General features: G+C 36.0%; 1 protein-coding gene across 5 annotated transcripts in view; it reads left to right on the top strand.

The window, feature by feature from the left end:
- Nucleotides 1–14,069, top strand: part of tenm2b (teneurin transmembrane protein 2b) — a 349,866-nt gene that overhangs the window by 247,590 nt on the left and 88,207 nt on the right. For 3 of the 5 annotated variants that reach the window (XM_082140873.1, XM_082140874.1, XM_082140875.1), the window contains one exon: nt 11,673–11,882. The exons of the other annotated variants lie outside the window; for them this stretch is intronic. In XM_082140873.1, the coding sequence (XP_081996999.1) occupies nt 11,673–11,882 (210 nt within the window). The remainder of the gene's footprint in view (nt 1–11,672; nt 11,883–14,069) is intronic. 5 annotated transcript variants of the gene reach the window in all.

Genomic DNA, 14,069 nt, shown 5'->3' with positions numbered 1-14,069 from the left:
TCTTTCAGTCTCTATTGAATGTATGAAGCTTTATATGCAAGACGGCTTGTTTTGTAGCACTTGTTATCATTGTCATGCTTATGTTAAGCATTTCAACAATCATTTAAATTAAATGTCTTATAGAGCGAGGTTTTTAAAACATGACTCATTTCTATTAATATTTATAAACCCATTTTCATTTAGACTTCAGTGCACACTGTTTTCAGAGCAAGTTATTTTTTGTTCCCCAAACAGCAATATAATGTTTTCTACTGTATTTAAAGACTGTGCACTTGTGCATTGTGTTGCTTATCCAACAATTGACGCATCACTAAGCCTGCATTAAAAAAAACGACTTTAGCAACTGTTGCCATCCGCCATTTTCTCAACCAAGCTTTTTCCTCTTTTCTCAAGTAAGTCTATGGAGCATCTGTGCTTTTGGCTAGTTTTGATTGAATTTTGTGGACGTGATCCAAAAATATGGTAAAACATTGTTGCCAGGTCAGTTATAATAGTGACACAATCTACCCAAAGAGGATATATGCTCTTGTTTTTCTTTAAATAAATCTTCAGAGGTTCATGCTGTGATTAAATGTATGTCATTAGAAAGCACACCAACATATGTTTCAAAGTAAATTAATGTTTCTAATTTAATGTCACTTAGTGTTGATTGAGCTAAAGAGTTCACATTAGTGAAAGCATAGGCTAGTAGAAATGTTAGAAACAAATATTTTCACTTTAAATTGCAGTTAAATTAAGCCTTTTTATTTGACTGCAAGAACTGTTCGCCTTGATTCTGATCTGCATGTTTCTGTGCAATTTAACAATTTCTTTCAAAGAATCGTGGCAGAAAAAAATACTTTGAATTGCTACTATTCATTCAAGCCCATGTAAGAATAATAGCTAATCCATTTTTTCACCTCTTTAAGAAACACTGAACACTCATTTACTGAATATCACACTCTCCTGTTCTTTCTAATGAAATGTTTTATAAAACTTGTAAGCAACAGTAACTAGGTGGCCAGAGTTTAAAATAAATGCATAATATGCTTCAGAAGAGTATCCTTCAGAATTGAAACCATTTATGCTTTATTTTCTGTTTGTTTTTCTTTTTTTCTTTTAAGTGAGTGTGCATGTGTATGTTGTGATAGCTCCCTTGCTGTACAAGAGTTGCATCACTCCCAGCACTGATACTCTATAGGGGGAGCTGTGCTGAACAACAGCCGCTGCTCTTCTCCTCGGGGTCTGATGATGCAAAGCATTGCTGAGTTTGCCTCAGTGCAGTGTTCCTCATCCTTACCGGAATCAATGGTTTGCCCAGCCCACATGTCAACAGTCACAGCCCCACAGTGTCCAGCCTGATACAGGGTTGACCACCCTGCCCACTAGCCCTCTCCTCACTAATGACCCAGGACAGCTGTTCCCCTGGGCCCTTCTCATCGCCTCTGGACACTGACACACACGGCTGTCACATGTGTCAGCTCTGACTGACATCTGCCTCCCAGCACTAGAACAACCCCGATCTCCATTAGATTAGGCACAGCTTATTTCAATAATTCATCACTTAGACAGCACTTGTTTCTCTATTTATAGCATGGAGAAGTTTAGGAATTGTCCATTCAGTGTGTGAGTCCTCTCGCTGAGGTTTGTGTGTGATATTTAAGCAATATGTTCGAAATGACAAGGGCAATATTCTGTTTTTGTAGAGACAAATATTAATGAAGACATTGCGTCGTTGATAATCTCATACTGCGAGGCCGCCGATTCATAAACTCATTACCGCTGAGACCTGCTGTGGAAAACTCTGGGCAATATGGTGTGTCTGTGACCAAATCTAGTGCACTTACTTCAAAGGCTTTAGTTAAATTTAGTAATCCCTATTTATGGATTAGAAGGCACCGTTTGCAATGCTCAGAAAATAAACTGCTCAAGAGGAAAAAACATTTGAGACAATGTGAGAACGCAGACTAATAAATCGTATTTTGTTATGCCAGTGATCCAGACAGACAGACAGTAGTTGGAAAAATGATGCAAGCTGATTGGAACGAGCCAAGTGTTGTCATGCGGAGAGGCACGTTCTCATTGGATGAAACTCATCCTCTTTGATCCCTGGCAAGGCTGCAGAGTTCTTAAGATTCGAGACATAGGAAGGCGTATCGGTGGGAGGATGTTCTATGGAGGAGCGGGGAGGAAGCTTTAGAGAAAGAAGCAAAAAATGAAGGAGAGGGTGAAAAAAGTAGGCCACTTTTGTTCTGTCGCGACACCAGTTAAGAATATTGTCTATCTGACATAGCAGATGTCAAAGGCAGCTGCAGTCGGTGGGTTGGTGCAGTGATTTATTCATGTCCTCGTAGGAGAGCCAAAAGCTGATGACAGAAGAGAAGTCCTAAGTGCTGCTTTGTGTTATATGAGAGCAGACTCAGCAGTTCACAAGCAGACTCTCTTTTATGATAAACCGGTCCAGATTGACTGATAAGTACTGATATTACCATGTAATACTGTAGCTTGCAGAATATAATAAGAGAAAAATACTTGAAAGCTTTACTTAAACCGAGCAAGAAGCTCGTTTTTACTTTGGGATATATATACTGAGTTTCATAATGTCTAATGATGGGAATTTCAAAACATTTTAGTACTTTAACTAGTTATGTACAATTTTGTTTATAACTTTTTGGACATCTTTCAGTTATTTTTGGTTGACATTTAGAGCTTTTTTAATTTATCAGTATTTGGCTGATAGTGATATTTTTATATTTAGATAACATTTACAGTCAACACTTAAAGTTAATACGAATTTAATAACACTTAAATGTTATCTTTCACAAAGTTGAAAATAAGTATTCCTTTTTCATAAGGTACATTATAATGTTGGGATTCCTAAATTCACTTGTAGCATAAATGATTGATTTTATATTTAGTGTTTTATTTTTTATATTCATTTTGACACTATTATATATAATTTTTAAATCTGCCGTAACATTCTACAGCCTGTACTAGTGATGCTTCACAGAGCACTGCCTGAATCTCCTCCAGTCATTTTCGGATGGATTTCAAAGACTATAAATTATCATAGGGAGCGACATCTACTGACTACACCAGCCAGACAGTGAAGCACGATTCACTGAATAATGCCGTTTTATAGGATTGGCTTATAAGACTTTAAATCAGTGAATATACGTACAATGTGAACATTGTCTTGTTAACATATTAAACAATTTATTCAAGACAAAAAGTATTATACATACCATACCATACAGTTTATTGTTATTTGTGGTTTGCCAGAGGAGGATGGGCTCCCACAGCTGAGTCTGTTTTTTTGTTTTTTTTTAAACAATCTTTGCCACAATCTCCTTGCTACAGTTATAAACTGAAAGCGTCTGCTATGCTCCATACAGATACAGCACTAGCTGCAGCGTCGCAGCACAGTGCATCAGGAGTCAGATATCACTTATCACTTATCATTCCAATGTTATCTGTAATACCGGGTTTGTCACAAGTTTATATACTGTGTGAAAATTTCCTCACCATGACATCCTTACTTGATATGCCTCCTTACTTTGATGTTTGTGACTAGCCTGACCAAAAGACTAAAATGGTACATCCCCATAGCCCCACATCTCAGCCAGTTTGACATGTTTGAAATCTGATTGACATGGCTTCAGGTGCACACCTTCAATTAATCGGAGAGCAAAGATGAACAACAACCGATAAAATTGTGAGAGGAAAGAGTGCGAGGAGGATAGACATTATGGCAAGAGGGAGCTAAAACAAGTTCAACTGTGTTTCTCCAACCACAATCTCGTCCATTTTTTAAGTCATCTTTTTTCAGTGATTAGTGCAAAATCAAACACAAGCCCATTCTCCATGCTGTTTGTAGGGCCCTATGAAATCCGTTTTATTTTTTCCCAAATTCCATTTGACTCTTTTCCAAATAAATTGTTTTCTGTTAAAATTTTTCTGGATTCAGTTTTTTTCCATTTAAAATTTTTTGGGACTCCCATTTTAATGGTTAAATAAAAATGTTGTATTCAAAAAGCATGTTTAATTAATTGAAATCATGAAACTTATACAATTTAACAATAAATTATAATAATTTTTAAATAAATTTCTTTATTTTATATTGATATTGATATATTTTAATTTTAGAAAGTCTGTGTTGTGTATTTAAATATTTCTTGCAATAGAATTAAGGCATACAACTTTAATTCAATTTTTATTTTAATCTTATGTTTTAATTATTATTATTAATATTAGTGTTCATGGAAATCATAGGGCCCTACTGTTTGTTGAATCTTGAAAAAAGGAATAAATTATATTTTAAAATATATAAAAATAGAAAACAGTTATTTTAAATTGTAATAATATTACGCAATATTACTGTTTTTTGCTGTATTTTGGATCAAATAAATGCATCCTTGAAAGTGAACATAAGAGACTTTATTCAAAAACATAAAAAAATCCTACTGACCGCAAATGTTTTGAGCGCTAGTCTGCTAGTAGTTGGGTGAAGTGAGAGCACCATAATTTCCCCAACATGGCAGAAAACAAGAACTGAGTCTTTAAATGATGTTTTATTAACAAAGGTCGGGAGAAGCACGTTCAGATAATTAACACGAGTGGAGAGCACTCAGCAATCAACGATAAGAGGTGTATATATATATTCAGCAGTCTCACCTCAATTCATTGACAGTTTAACAGCATCCCTCCGCCACCCCTTCTCCACACTTCTAGTCCTAACCATTTACATACGGAGGGAGTACTCTGGGTTCGGGCCGAACTCCGAGCTCGGAGCCCTCCCCCGGACAGCACGCCAAATACGCATTAAACTTTACTCCCTTTAATTGTGTGTAAGTGTGACCTCGTGAAATGTGTGCAATGTCAGAAGCGTACCTACAATGCCTTAAAAGATTGTCTCCGTAGGAAGCTCCCTAGGTTTTTGAACATAGCTATAATGTCATGTCCCGTGTGCCCCCAAACTGTTGCGCCTTTCTCAAAAATAAAGAGCCCCTCCCTTCTAGCAATCTGTCCCCAGGGGCTTTAAAGAGAAAGGGTCAAATCTCAGTGACATCAGTGTCATATCACATTATTGCCAACTATCACATATTGTTAGAGTGCATCCATTAGATAAGCAGCCTGGTGTGTCATGCATTTGCAACGACATATTGCACAGTGTCTCGTGTATACAGACGAGTTCAAATCTGTCATTTCCAGTCTGTTCTCTTACTTCCTTTATCACTGAAATGACAGCAAAACATTTTTTTTTAAATATACAGTTGGACTTGACTTGATGTTGGCTGACTTTAAAAGAGCATTTGTGTTCATAGATGCTGACATTTTAATGATGTTTCATGATGTTTGGCCATTATGGTTTTCAAGGATTAAAGGATTTGCTGGGAGTTTGACTGTTATTGATAAGGGCCTTTTATGAATGTGTCGATCATTGAAATCAATGCCAAGGTTACCACACAGAACTTACTCTGCGTTTGTTCAAGGCTGAGATTTATTACACAGAAAACAGACATTGGGCAGTCAACAGCTCTACTGCATCCCACAACACTGAAATGGAGAATCACTGTAAGCAAACAGACTGAGAGAGAAATGAGGAAACACAGATGGGTCGAGACAGACGGTGAGATGAAAAGGTAGCTCCCACACCTGTTTTCAACCAAGCTATAAAAGAAAAGAGAAATCCTTGCATACACCTGCACAGCTCTTGATATTTTTTGCATGTGTTTGGCATAAGCGGTTCATTTTCCCCTAGATATTCTTCTCAAGTTTAACGTCTCCATAATTATTCCCACAAACAACTTCACAAAACCATCCATGACGCTGAAGCATCGTGCTGCTTTGAACTTATCGCTTACGGGTGTTATCAAGGGAACTTACTGTGGCCCACTCCATTTCCCTCAGATTTATCTACAAACCACAGGTGCCCAGTCACCATGGGAACTACTGCACTTCTGAAGAGGTTACCCAAAAATGATTCAGTCCTGCTGAAAAACCTGCTGACTGTGATTCTCCAGCTGGCCAGTGTGTTTGCTACCACTGACATTCAGACAGTCAGTCACAGCAGTTTTCTACTGCGCTACCTTTACCAAATTTTAACATTTATAGTTTAGATACGGTGCTTTCTTTATGTATGTTCAAAGCCAAATTTGCTGTTGAACTATCCCTGGTACACCAAAACAATATGTGTTGGGATTTGAATTCCGTACGATTATTTTTTAAACCAATGTTTAGGGATTTTAAAATCTGAGATAAAGTTTGTGCAAACTATATGAAAAATAAAGTTGACCTCAATTATTTCTTTTGAGCTATAAAACATTAACCTCCAATAAATAAGTGGTTCCTCTATATCCTGTCTAACACAGATCCCATTCCATAACTAAATTATCCATAATTATATTGTGAGTCAGTTATTTTGTGTTTTTTTGTGAGTCAGTTATTAATTTAGAGCTGCATTCAAAGTTTATTCGCAAAATGGCATTATTAAGCTTATTGTGATTAACCTGACCAATTCGAGTTATAGAATTGTGTTAGATCTTGTTACAGTTTATTTGAGTTGATAATTGTAGTTATTTTGGAAGTTTGAAGGCTTTAATTGTGTTCTGCGAGATAATCTTGGCAATACAATTTATTTTGTTTGGCGGCCTCATGTGTTGCTCATGAGTTGCATGACTTATGATTCCCCTCATTTTGTGCGGGGCGACACTCACTGTCTCCCTCCCCCCCCCTCGGTGCCCATGATCCTCTTTTGCCTTTGTTTGTCATGTTGGACACCGATATGATAAATCTTCACAAATGTCACTGACCAAACTATTGTGAACGCAGATGCAGCAGATCAAGAGGGAATGCGAGTGAGAACGTAACAGAGGAAAAGGCTGGGAAGAAAGAGAGGGAAAAATGGAGAATGAGTTAGAGGGATTGTGCAGGAGTTGCACTGTGTTTTCCTGAGAGGATCAGTCCTGAAACAGAGCTAACGGCTGCACTCCAGTTTGAAGACCTGCCAGCTCACACTCACAGAGGACAGCGAAAGGCAACAAGATCGCCTGTGTGTGTGTGTGTGAGAGAGAGAGTGTGTGGTTTGCAGCTCTTGTGTGTGTGTGCTGTTGTCTCCTGGTCTGCCACAGGTGTCTGCTCTGTGTACCCGACAGATAAAGGAGTGTGGTGAGTGATAAATTGCACTTGTTGCGGTGTGATTTGTCACTCTTTTTCCCACAGTTGGACTGCGTCCTCTCCCATCTTTCCTCCTTTGATGGTAGACAATAAAGTGCCACTGCAGATTTTCTCTTTCTCGTCCACTCATCTGAAAAAGGATGTTAAATCATAATAACAGTGGGACAAGGCGTATACGCGGTGAACATGATTTCACAAAGTGCAATATGTTTCTGGATCAACATCTTTGTTGATGCTGGAACAACATTCCAATAAACCAATCCGATTTGACAGAAGTTTATGTCAAGTTTAACAACCAGGGTTTGGTGCTTCTACATCATTGTTATTCATTTCCTGCTGATCAAAATACATTGATCCCGGAACATGTCTTACTTGGCAAAATCACTGTGACCGGGTATACGCACAAATACGTTTTCGTGCAGAAATCGTGATTCATCTCTGAGTTAACACTTAACACTCGAGTTAACACTGAGTTAATTATATGACGCACATTGTTTTTGCCTGCATCTGTTCATTTAAAAATACATAAAACAATGCAATTCAGATACATACAAACCTTTCAGTGTATAAACATACTATCTTTTTAATATATTATAACTTGGTATAATGTGTAATACCTTAATTAAAATTCATTTGATATTTTTTGGGCATGAAGGCAAAAATGTCAGGTTGATTTAACAGTCCGGATATAAAAGTCTCATTTTAAAGAAAGGAATGGAAACTTATTGTGTAGTTTGAAATAATCGCTTATTATTATTTCTGTAAAAATTATTCTATTTATTAAGCCAGGTTTTGGATAATAATTCATTACTCAAAACAATGTGGAATGAAATAAATAGTTTTAAAATAAGAAAAATTAAAAATTAAAGTAAAAAATTATAAAATAAAAAGTAATTATATTTTTGTTTACCTGCATGTCAATGTGACCATTAAACGACACAAGGGAACTGTGAACGTGATAAATATTAACTTAAATTTTCAGGGGGTACTTCAAGAAAATATTTTAGGTTAAAGGGGTTAGTTGACAAAAGTGTAGGAATTCCTGTATTAAGTCCACATTCACAAATATTAGAAATGTGACCCTGGATCACAAAACCAGTCATAAGTCGCACGGGTATATTTGTGTGTCTCGGTCAAAATTATAGATTTTTATTTTATGCCAAAAATCATTATCATATTAAATAAAGATCATGTTCCAGGAAGATATTTTGTAAATTTCCTACCGTAAATATATAAAACTTGTATGTTTGTGAGTGAATGCAGCATAATCGCGAACATAAATGAACAACTTTAAAGGAGATTTTCTCAATGTTTCGATTTTTTTGCACCCTCAGATTCCAGATTTTCAGATAGTTGTATCTCTGCCAAATATTGTCCTATCCTAACAAACCACACATCAATGGAAAGCTTATTTATTCAGCTTTCATATGATGTATAAATCTCAATTTCAAAAAAATTACCCATGTGACTGGTTTTGTGGTCCAGGGTCACAAATAGGGTAAGAACAAATGGCCCTTTTTTTCTGTGCGAGGACATTTACACAGCAGTAAGAAAGAACACTTGTTCATAATTAGTAGTGAATGAGAGCCATTACATTTGGAGTGTGTGTATGTGTGTGTGTGTCCACAAAGATGGCAGTATCCGAAATCCTTGTCCTTGTGGGGAAATGTTTTGGTCCTCATGAGGGAAACAGCTTATAAATCACACTAAGTGATGTTTTTTGAAAATGTAAAAATGCTGTACGTTTGAATGTTTTCAGTGATGGGAAGGTTTAGGTGTAGGATTAGTGTAGGGGATAGAATATACAGTTTGTACAGTATAAAAACCATTATGTCTATGAAAGTCCCCATAAAACATGAAAACACAACGTGTGCATGCGTGTGTGTGTATGTGCGTGTGTGCGTGCGCGTGTGCTGGTGTGTGTGTGTGTGTGTGTGTGTGTGTGTGTGTGTGTGTGTGTTATGTCCACAGCAGGGCTGAATGCTGTCATAGACACAGAGAGAGGAATTGATTAAATTAGTCACTGTAGACATGACATGGAGAGCCCCGATGACACAGTTCCACTCCAGCATAGCAGTTCTTTTGACCGTTGGCTGCACACGAGTGCAGATAGCATGGGGTGGTAAAATGTCCAGAATATATCAGCTGGCCTTGCTCCCAATCACAAACCCAGCATGTGCTTGATGGTTTGATCATGTATCTGAATCCCTTTCTCTGCTTGTTGTGTCATCAACATGGCCATCTAAATGAGAAAACCACTGCAGCATTTTACAGCTTGATGTCGTCATCCTATTGAATATTCATAATATATTCACAACAATTTTGTATAAAATTAACCATCATACTCATTATTGTGATGATTTTATTGTTTTTTTTATTTGGCCATTAATCTTCTTGGAGGGTGACATTAGACTAGTTTTACAATATGTCTCGGTAAGATGACTGTTAATAGCATCTCAGCTGTTACCTAATAAAAACAGTTTTAGAGTTGATATGTTTTTAGTTGATCGATTCAGAGATCTTTGCATAAAAAGTGTTGTTTTTGTATGTAAATGTTGGCAATTATTACAGTGTGTTCTTAAATTGATGCACATCATTTAATTTAAATTATATATATATATTGAATTGAATATATTGAAATTATTAAATATTTGTTATTATTAATTTAGTGATAAAAATCAGGAAAACGTGGCTTCGTTACTCTTAATTTTTTTTTTTTGTATTTTAAATTTATTTTAAATGCAAAATCTACTTGGCTACAGTGCTTGTTTGGTTTAAATGCTTCCTCTTAATGAAAAAAATATATGTTAAGCCAATGAAGTGCAAATATATAAATATTGTAAAACAAATTCAAGATATCAAATTTTATATTTTCGCTACATTGCACATTGCTACTGCATACATACGTCCATATATTCTATCTGTATGTAGCCTGATCATTAATTTAAAAGCCACATCAAAGCTGACCTCCTTTCAGACCAGGGTTTTTAGAGTTGAAGGTTTTTTGGAGCGTCTCAATGCTTCACAATTCTCTCTTTTCAATGTGGTATTGATTCTACAAGCTGCTGGTTTTGATGTATCTCTATCTTGTATTTCAATGCTCCATTTCTGAGTTTTCATTTATGTTTTCTTTTGTCTGCCTGTCTCCTTTTTGTAGAACTCGTGTCAGAGTTTACTTTGTGAACAGATTGAAAATCCACAGAACAAACATATGTGAAATAAATTGTCTTTGGTGACAGTTTAGAATCAGAGTGTTACCATCTAAAATCAGTGCTGTTGGATTTATGCTGCACATACTGTACAGTCCTAGTCCTGCTCTCATTTGTTTCCTACTCCCTTTTTTAAATAAATAAATAAATAAATAAATAAGAGGAATTATAAAAATTGGGTTTTGAATTGAAACTAATTATTTTATTCAAAAGGTTACATGCCCTTCTTTCTCAATATTCTCAGTCTCCTCGAGCACCAATAGCTATGTTTCCATCCATCTATTTTTATGCGCATTTTGGGATATCTCATAAAAAAAAAAAACACTGGATGGAAATGGCAAAATGCGCATAAATTCTAAAAATGCACATAAGAAACTTGTGCGCTCAATTGAGTCAGATACATTTTTATTTCATATGAAAACATTCACATAAACTACCTTTATGGAACATATTTACAGAATAAATTCCTCAATGCACATCAAAGAAGACATGTGACTTTGCGATGGGACGACATATGGACAAACCAGCGGACCGGTCTCTTTGCACAGCATCTGAAATGCTGTTTTGGTTGTTCTGAAATGCCATCAAAGAGGTTCAGTGTAATAACCTCCCAGAACTGGACAGCAGCATCTGCCTCCAAAGCAAGATAACTTTATTGCGTTTCATCTGTGCGCTCTGAAGCGCAAATCATTTATTATATATGAAATTATTTTATACAGTGGCTTCTCCTACTGCAGCATTTTTCTTAGTGATATTAAGCGCCAGTTTATCAGGAAGTGACAATTTTGTTCTTTTCGGCTCACTGGAAGGAGAAAGTGTTTTATTCGATATTCCAATTTTGTGCACAAGGTAAATTCACAACTTTGGATGGAAACAGCTAATGTTTGTTTGTAGCGTCTTTCAGGAATTGATACTCACACACACACACACACACACACACACACACACACACACACACACACACACACACACACACACACACACACACACACACACACACACACACACACACACACACACACACACACACACACACACACACACACATATTTCAAAGAGGCTGCCAGCAGTCATGGATAAATTATTTTGTCTCATAAAATATGACTGTGAAATGGAGGAAAAAAAATGGTTGTGATTCACTTTAGTTTGTTGTAATTTCATCAAACAGCACCAACTTCACTCCATAAAGTAACACACTTTTCCCACTGTGTGTGTGTGTGTGTGTGTGTGTGTGTGTGTGTGTGTGTGTGTGTGTGTGTGTGTGTGTGTGTGTGTGTGTATGTGTGTGTATATGTGTGTCCCCTTCAGGTCGCCCCCTCCCTCCCACGCCTTCATCCAGTCTGCTTCCCCCAGCCCCTCCTCCCCCCTCCGCCCCCCTGCACCAGGCCGCCATCTCCATCAGGGAGTGTCAGATGCCCCTTTTGGACAACGGCTCATCCCATGCCATACTGGACCCCCCTCCTGACGACGAGTTTTCCCCCAACTCCTACCTGCTCCGTGCACAGCCCCCCACCATCGGTAAGAGCGTCTCACTGCGCTGCCGCATTCTCCATCTTATCCAGCACCCTGCCATCATCATCAAAAGCAACACTACGACACTGAACCGTCCTGTACAAGGCTTTCCCGTTGCCATAACTAAGCAATGATATTATCATACAGTATTGATTTTGTTGAGGCTGATAAAAACATTTTTACATTTTGAAATATGAAATCATTTATCTTTCAAAATAAAATGATTGTTCATGCACAACTGAACCAGGGACTATTATATATATATAATACCAGTCAAAAGTTTGGAAACATTACTATTTTTAATGTTTTTGAAAGAAGTCTCTTATGTTCATCAAGCCTGCAGTAAAAAAAACACAAAAAAAAACAAAACAAAAAAAACAGTAATATTATGAAATATTATTACAATTTAAAATAATGGTTCTCTTTTTTAATATATTTTAAAATGTAATTTATTTTTGTGATGCAAAGCTGAATTTTCATCAGCAAGTACTCCAGTCTTTGGTGTCTTATGATCCTTCAGAAATCATTCTAATATGATGATTTGATACTCAGTTATTATCAATGATGGAAACAGTTGTGCTGTTTAATATTTTTTTTTGGAATACTTTTTTCAGGATTCATTGATGAGTAAAACGTTAACAGCATTTATTCATTAAAACAGCATTTATTCAAAATAAAAACATTTCTAACAATATAAATCGTTACCATCACCTTTTATCAATTTAACACATCCTTGTTGAATTAAAGTACTAATTTCTTAAAAAAAAAATAGTTATTGTTCCCAAACTTTTGAACGGTAGTGTATATTGTTACAAAAGATTTCTATTCTAAATAAATACAGTTCTTTTTAACTTTTTATTCATCAAATAATCCTGAAAAAAGTATCTCAGGTTATAAAAAAAATATTAAGCAGCACAACTGTTTCCAACATTGATCATAAATCAGCATATTAGAATGATTTCTGAAGAATCATAAGACACCAAAGACTGGAGTACTTGCTGATGAAAATTCAGCTTTGCATCACAAAAATAAATTACATTTTAAAGTATATTAAAAAAGAGAACCATTATTTTAAATTGTAATAATATTTCATAATATTACTGTTTTTTTTTGTTTTTGTTTTTTTTAACTGCAGGCTTGATGAGCATAAGAGACTTCTTTCAAAAACATTAAAAATAGTAACGTTTCCAAACTTTTGACTGGTACTATATATATACAGATTCTTAAAGTATCAGATTTATATATATATATATATATATATAAATCTGATACTTTAAGAATCTGTTGAATTAGTTGTATTATCTAGATATCTGTATAAATTGGATGTCATGTTTACAAGAGTAAACGTGAATTTACCTGAAATTAAATTTATTCATATAACTGTACACAATATGATTAACACTACCAATGCTGGCTGGAATTTTTTTTTATTTTATAAAAATACAAAAATTATTTCTAAATGTCTGTTCGATTTCAAAGGTTTCATGCTCCCTGCAGCTAATAATTAATTGTACAAACACATTGTGTTCAGCACAAACAGTGTTATTCTCGTTGTAAGTCCAGTCTCGGTCGTATCTTTTATTACCTTGCACAGTTGTTGCTCTTTTTTTAAAGGATGAGGGCACACAACCCTTCTGTGTTTGCATTTGCATTCAGCATCGTTTCCCCCTGCTGTTAGAGAGCCTATCAGAACACAACCATTGTTTTTTTTTTGTTTTTTTCTGGTCAGAACCGTTCAGTTGAGAGCCACGGGTCAGGTGAACTCTTTGCTTGTTTTGATCACAAATATTTAAGCGTTTGGTTCATATTATAATTTACACTCATCCAACAGTTTTAAAATGATAAATAACAAATATATCAATAATAGATTACAAATATATTTGACATTTTGTCAATATATTTTTGTCGACATTTTGACATTATAAAAAGCATGGGCATTTGGCACAGGTGTGTGTTCATGTAAACGGGTGTGTTTGAGTGTGTTTGAGTGTTTGAGTGCTACAGTATTCTGTCAGGGGAAAGAGATCTGAGACGAATCTAGCCCGACACCCTCGGCTCGCAACAGCGCTTTCTCTCTCTCTCCCAATCTCTCTCTTTAGCGCTTTCCCTTTTCTCCCCATACGCTTGTACTGACAATCCTCCTGTTTTCCGTAACCTCTTGACCTAAAACACAATGCTGCTTGAATTGTTAAC

This window comes from Leuciscus leuciscus, assembly GCF_965113295.1.
Source record: "Leuciscus leuciscus genome assembly, chromosome: 16".
NCBI classification, from domain to species: Eukaryota; Metazoa; Chordata; class Actinopteri; order Cypriniformes; family Leuciscidae; genus Leuciscus; species Leuciscus leuciscus.
Note: the sequence above shows the minus strand (reverse complement) of the source record. Positions and strands in the feature narration are given on the sequence as shown.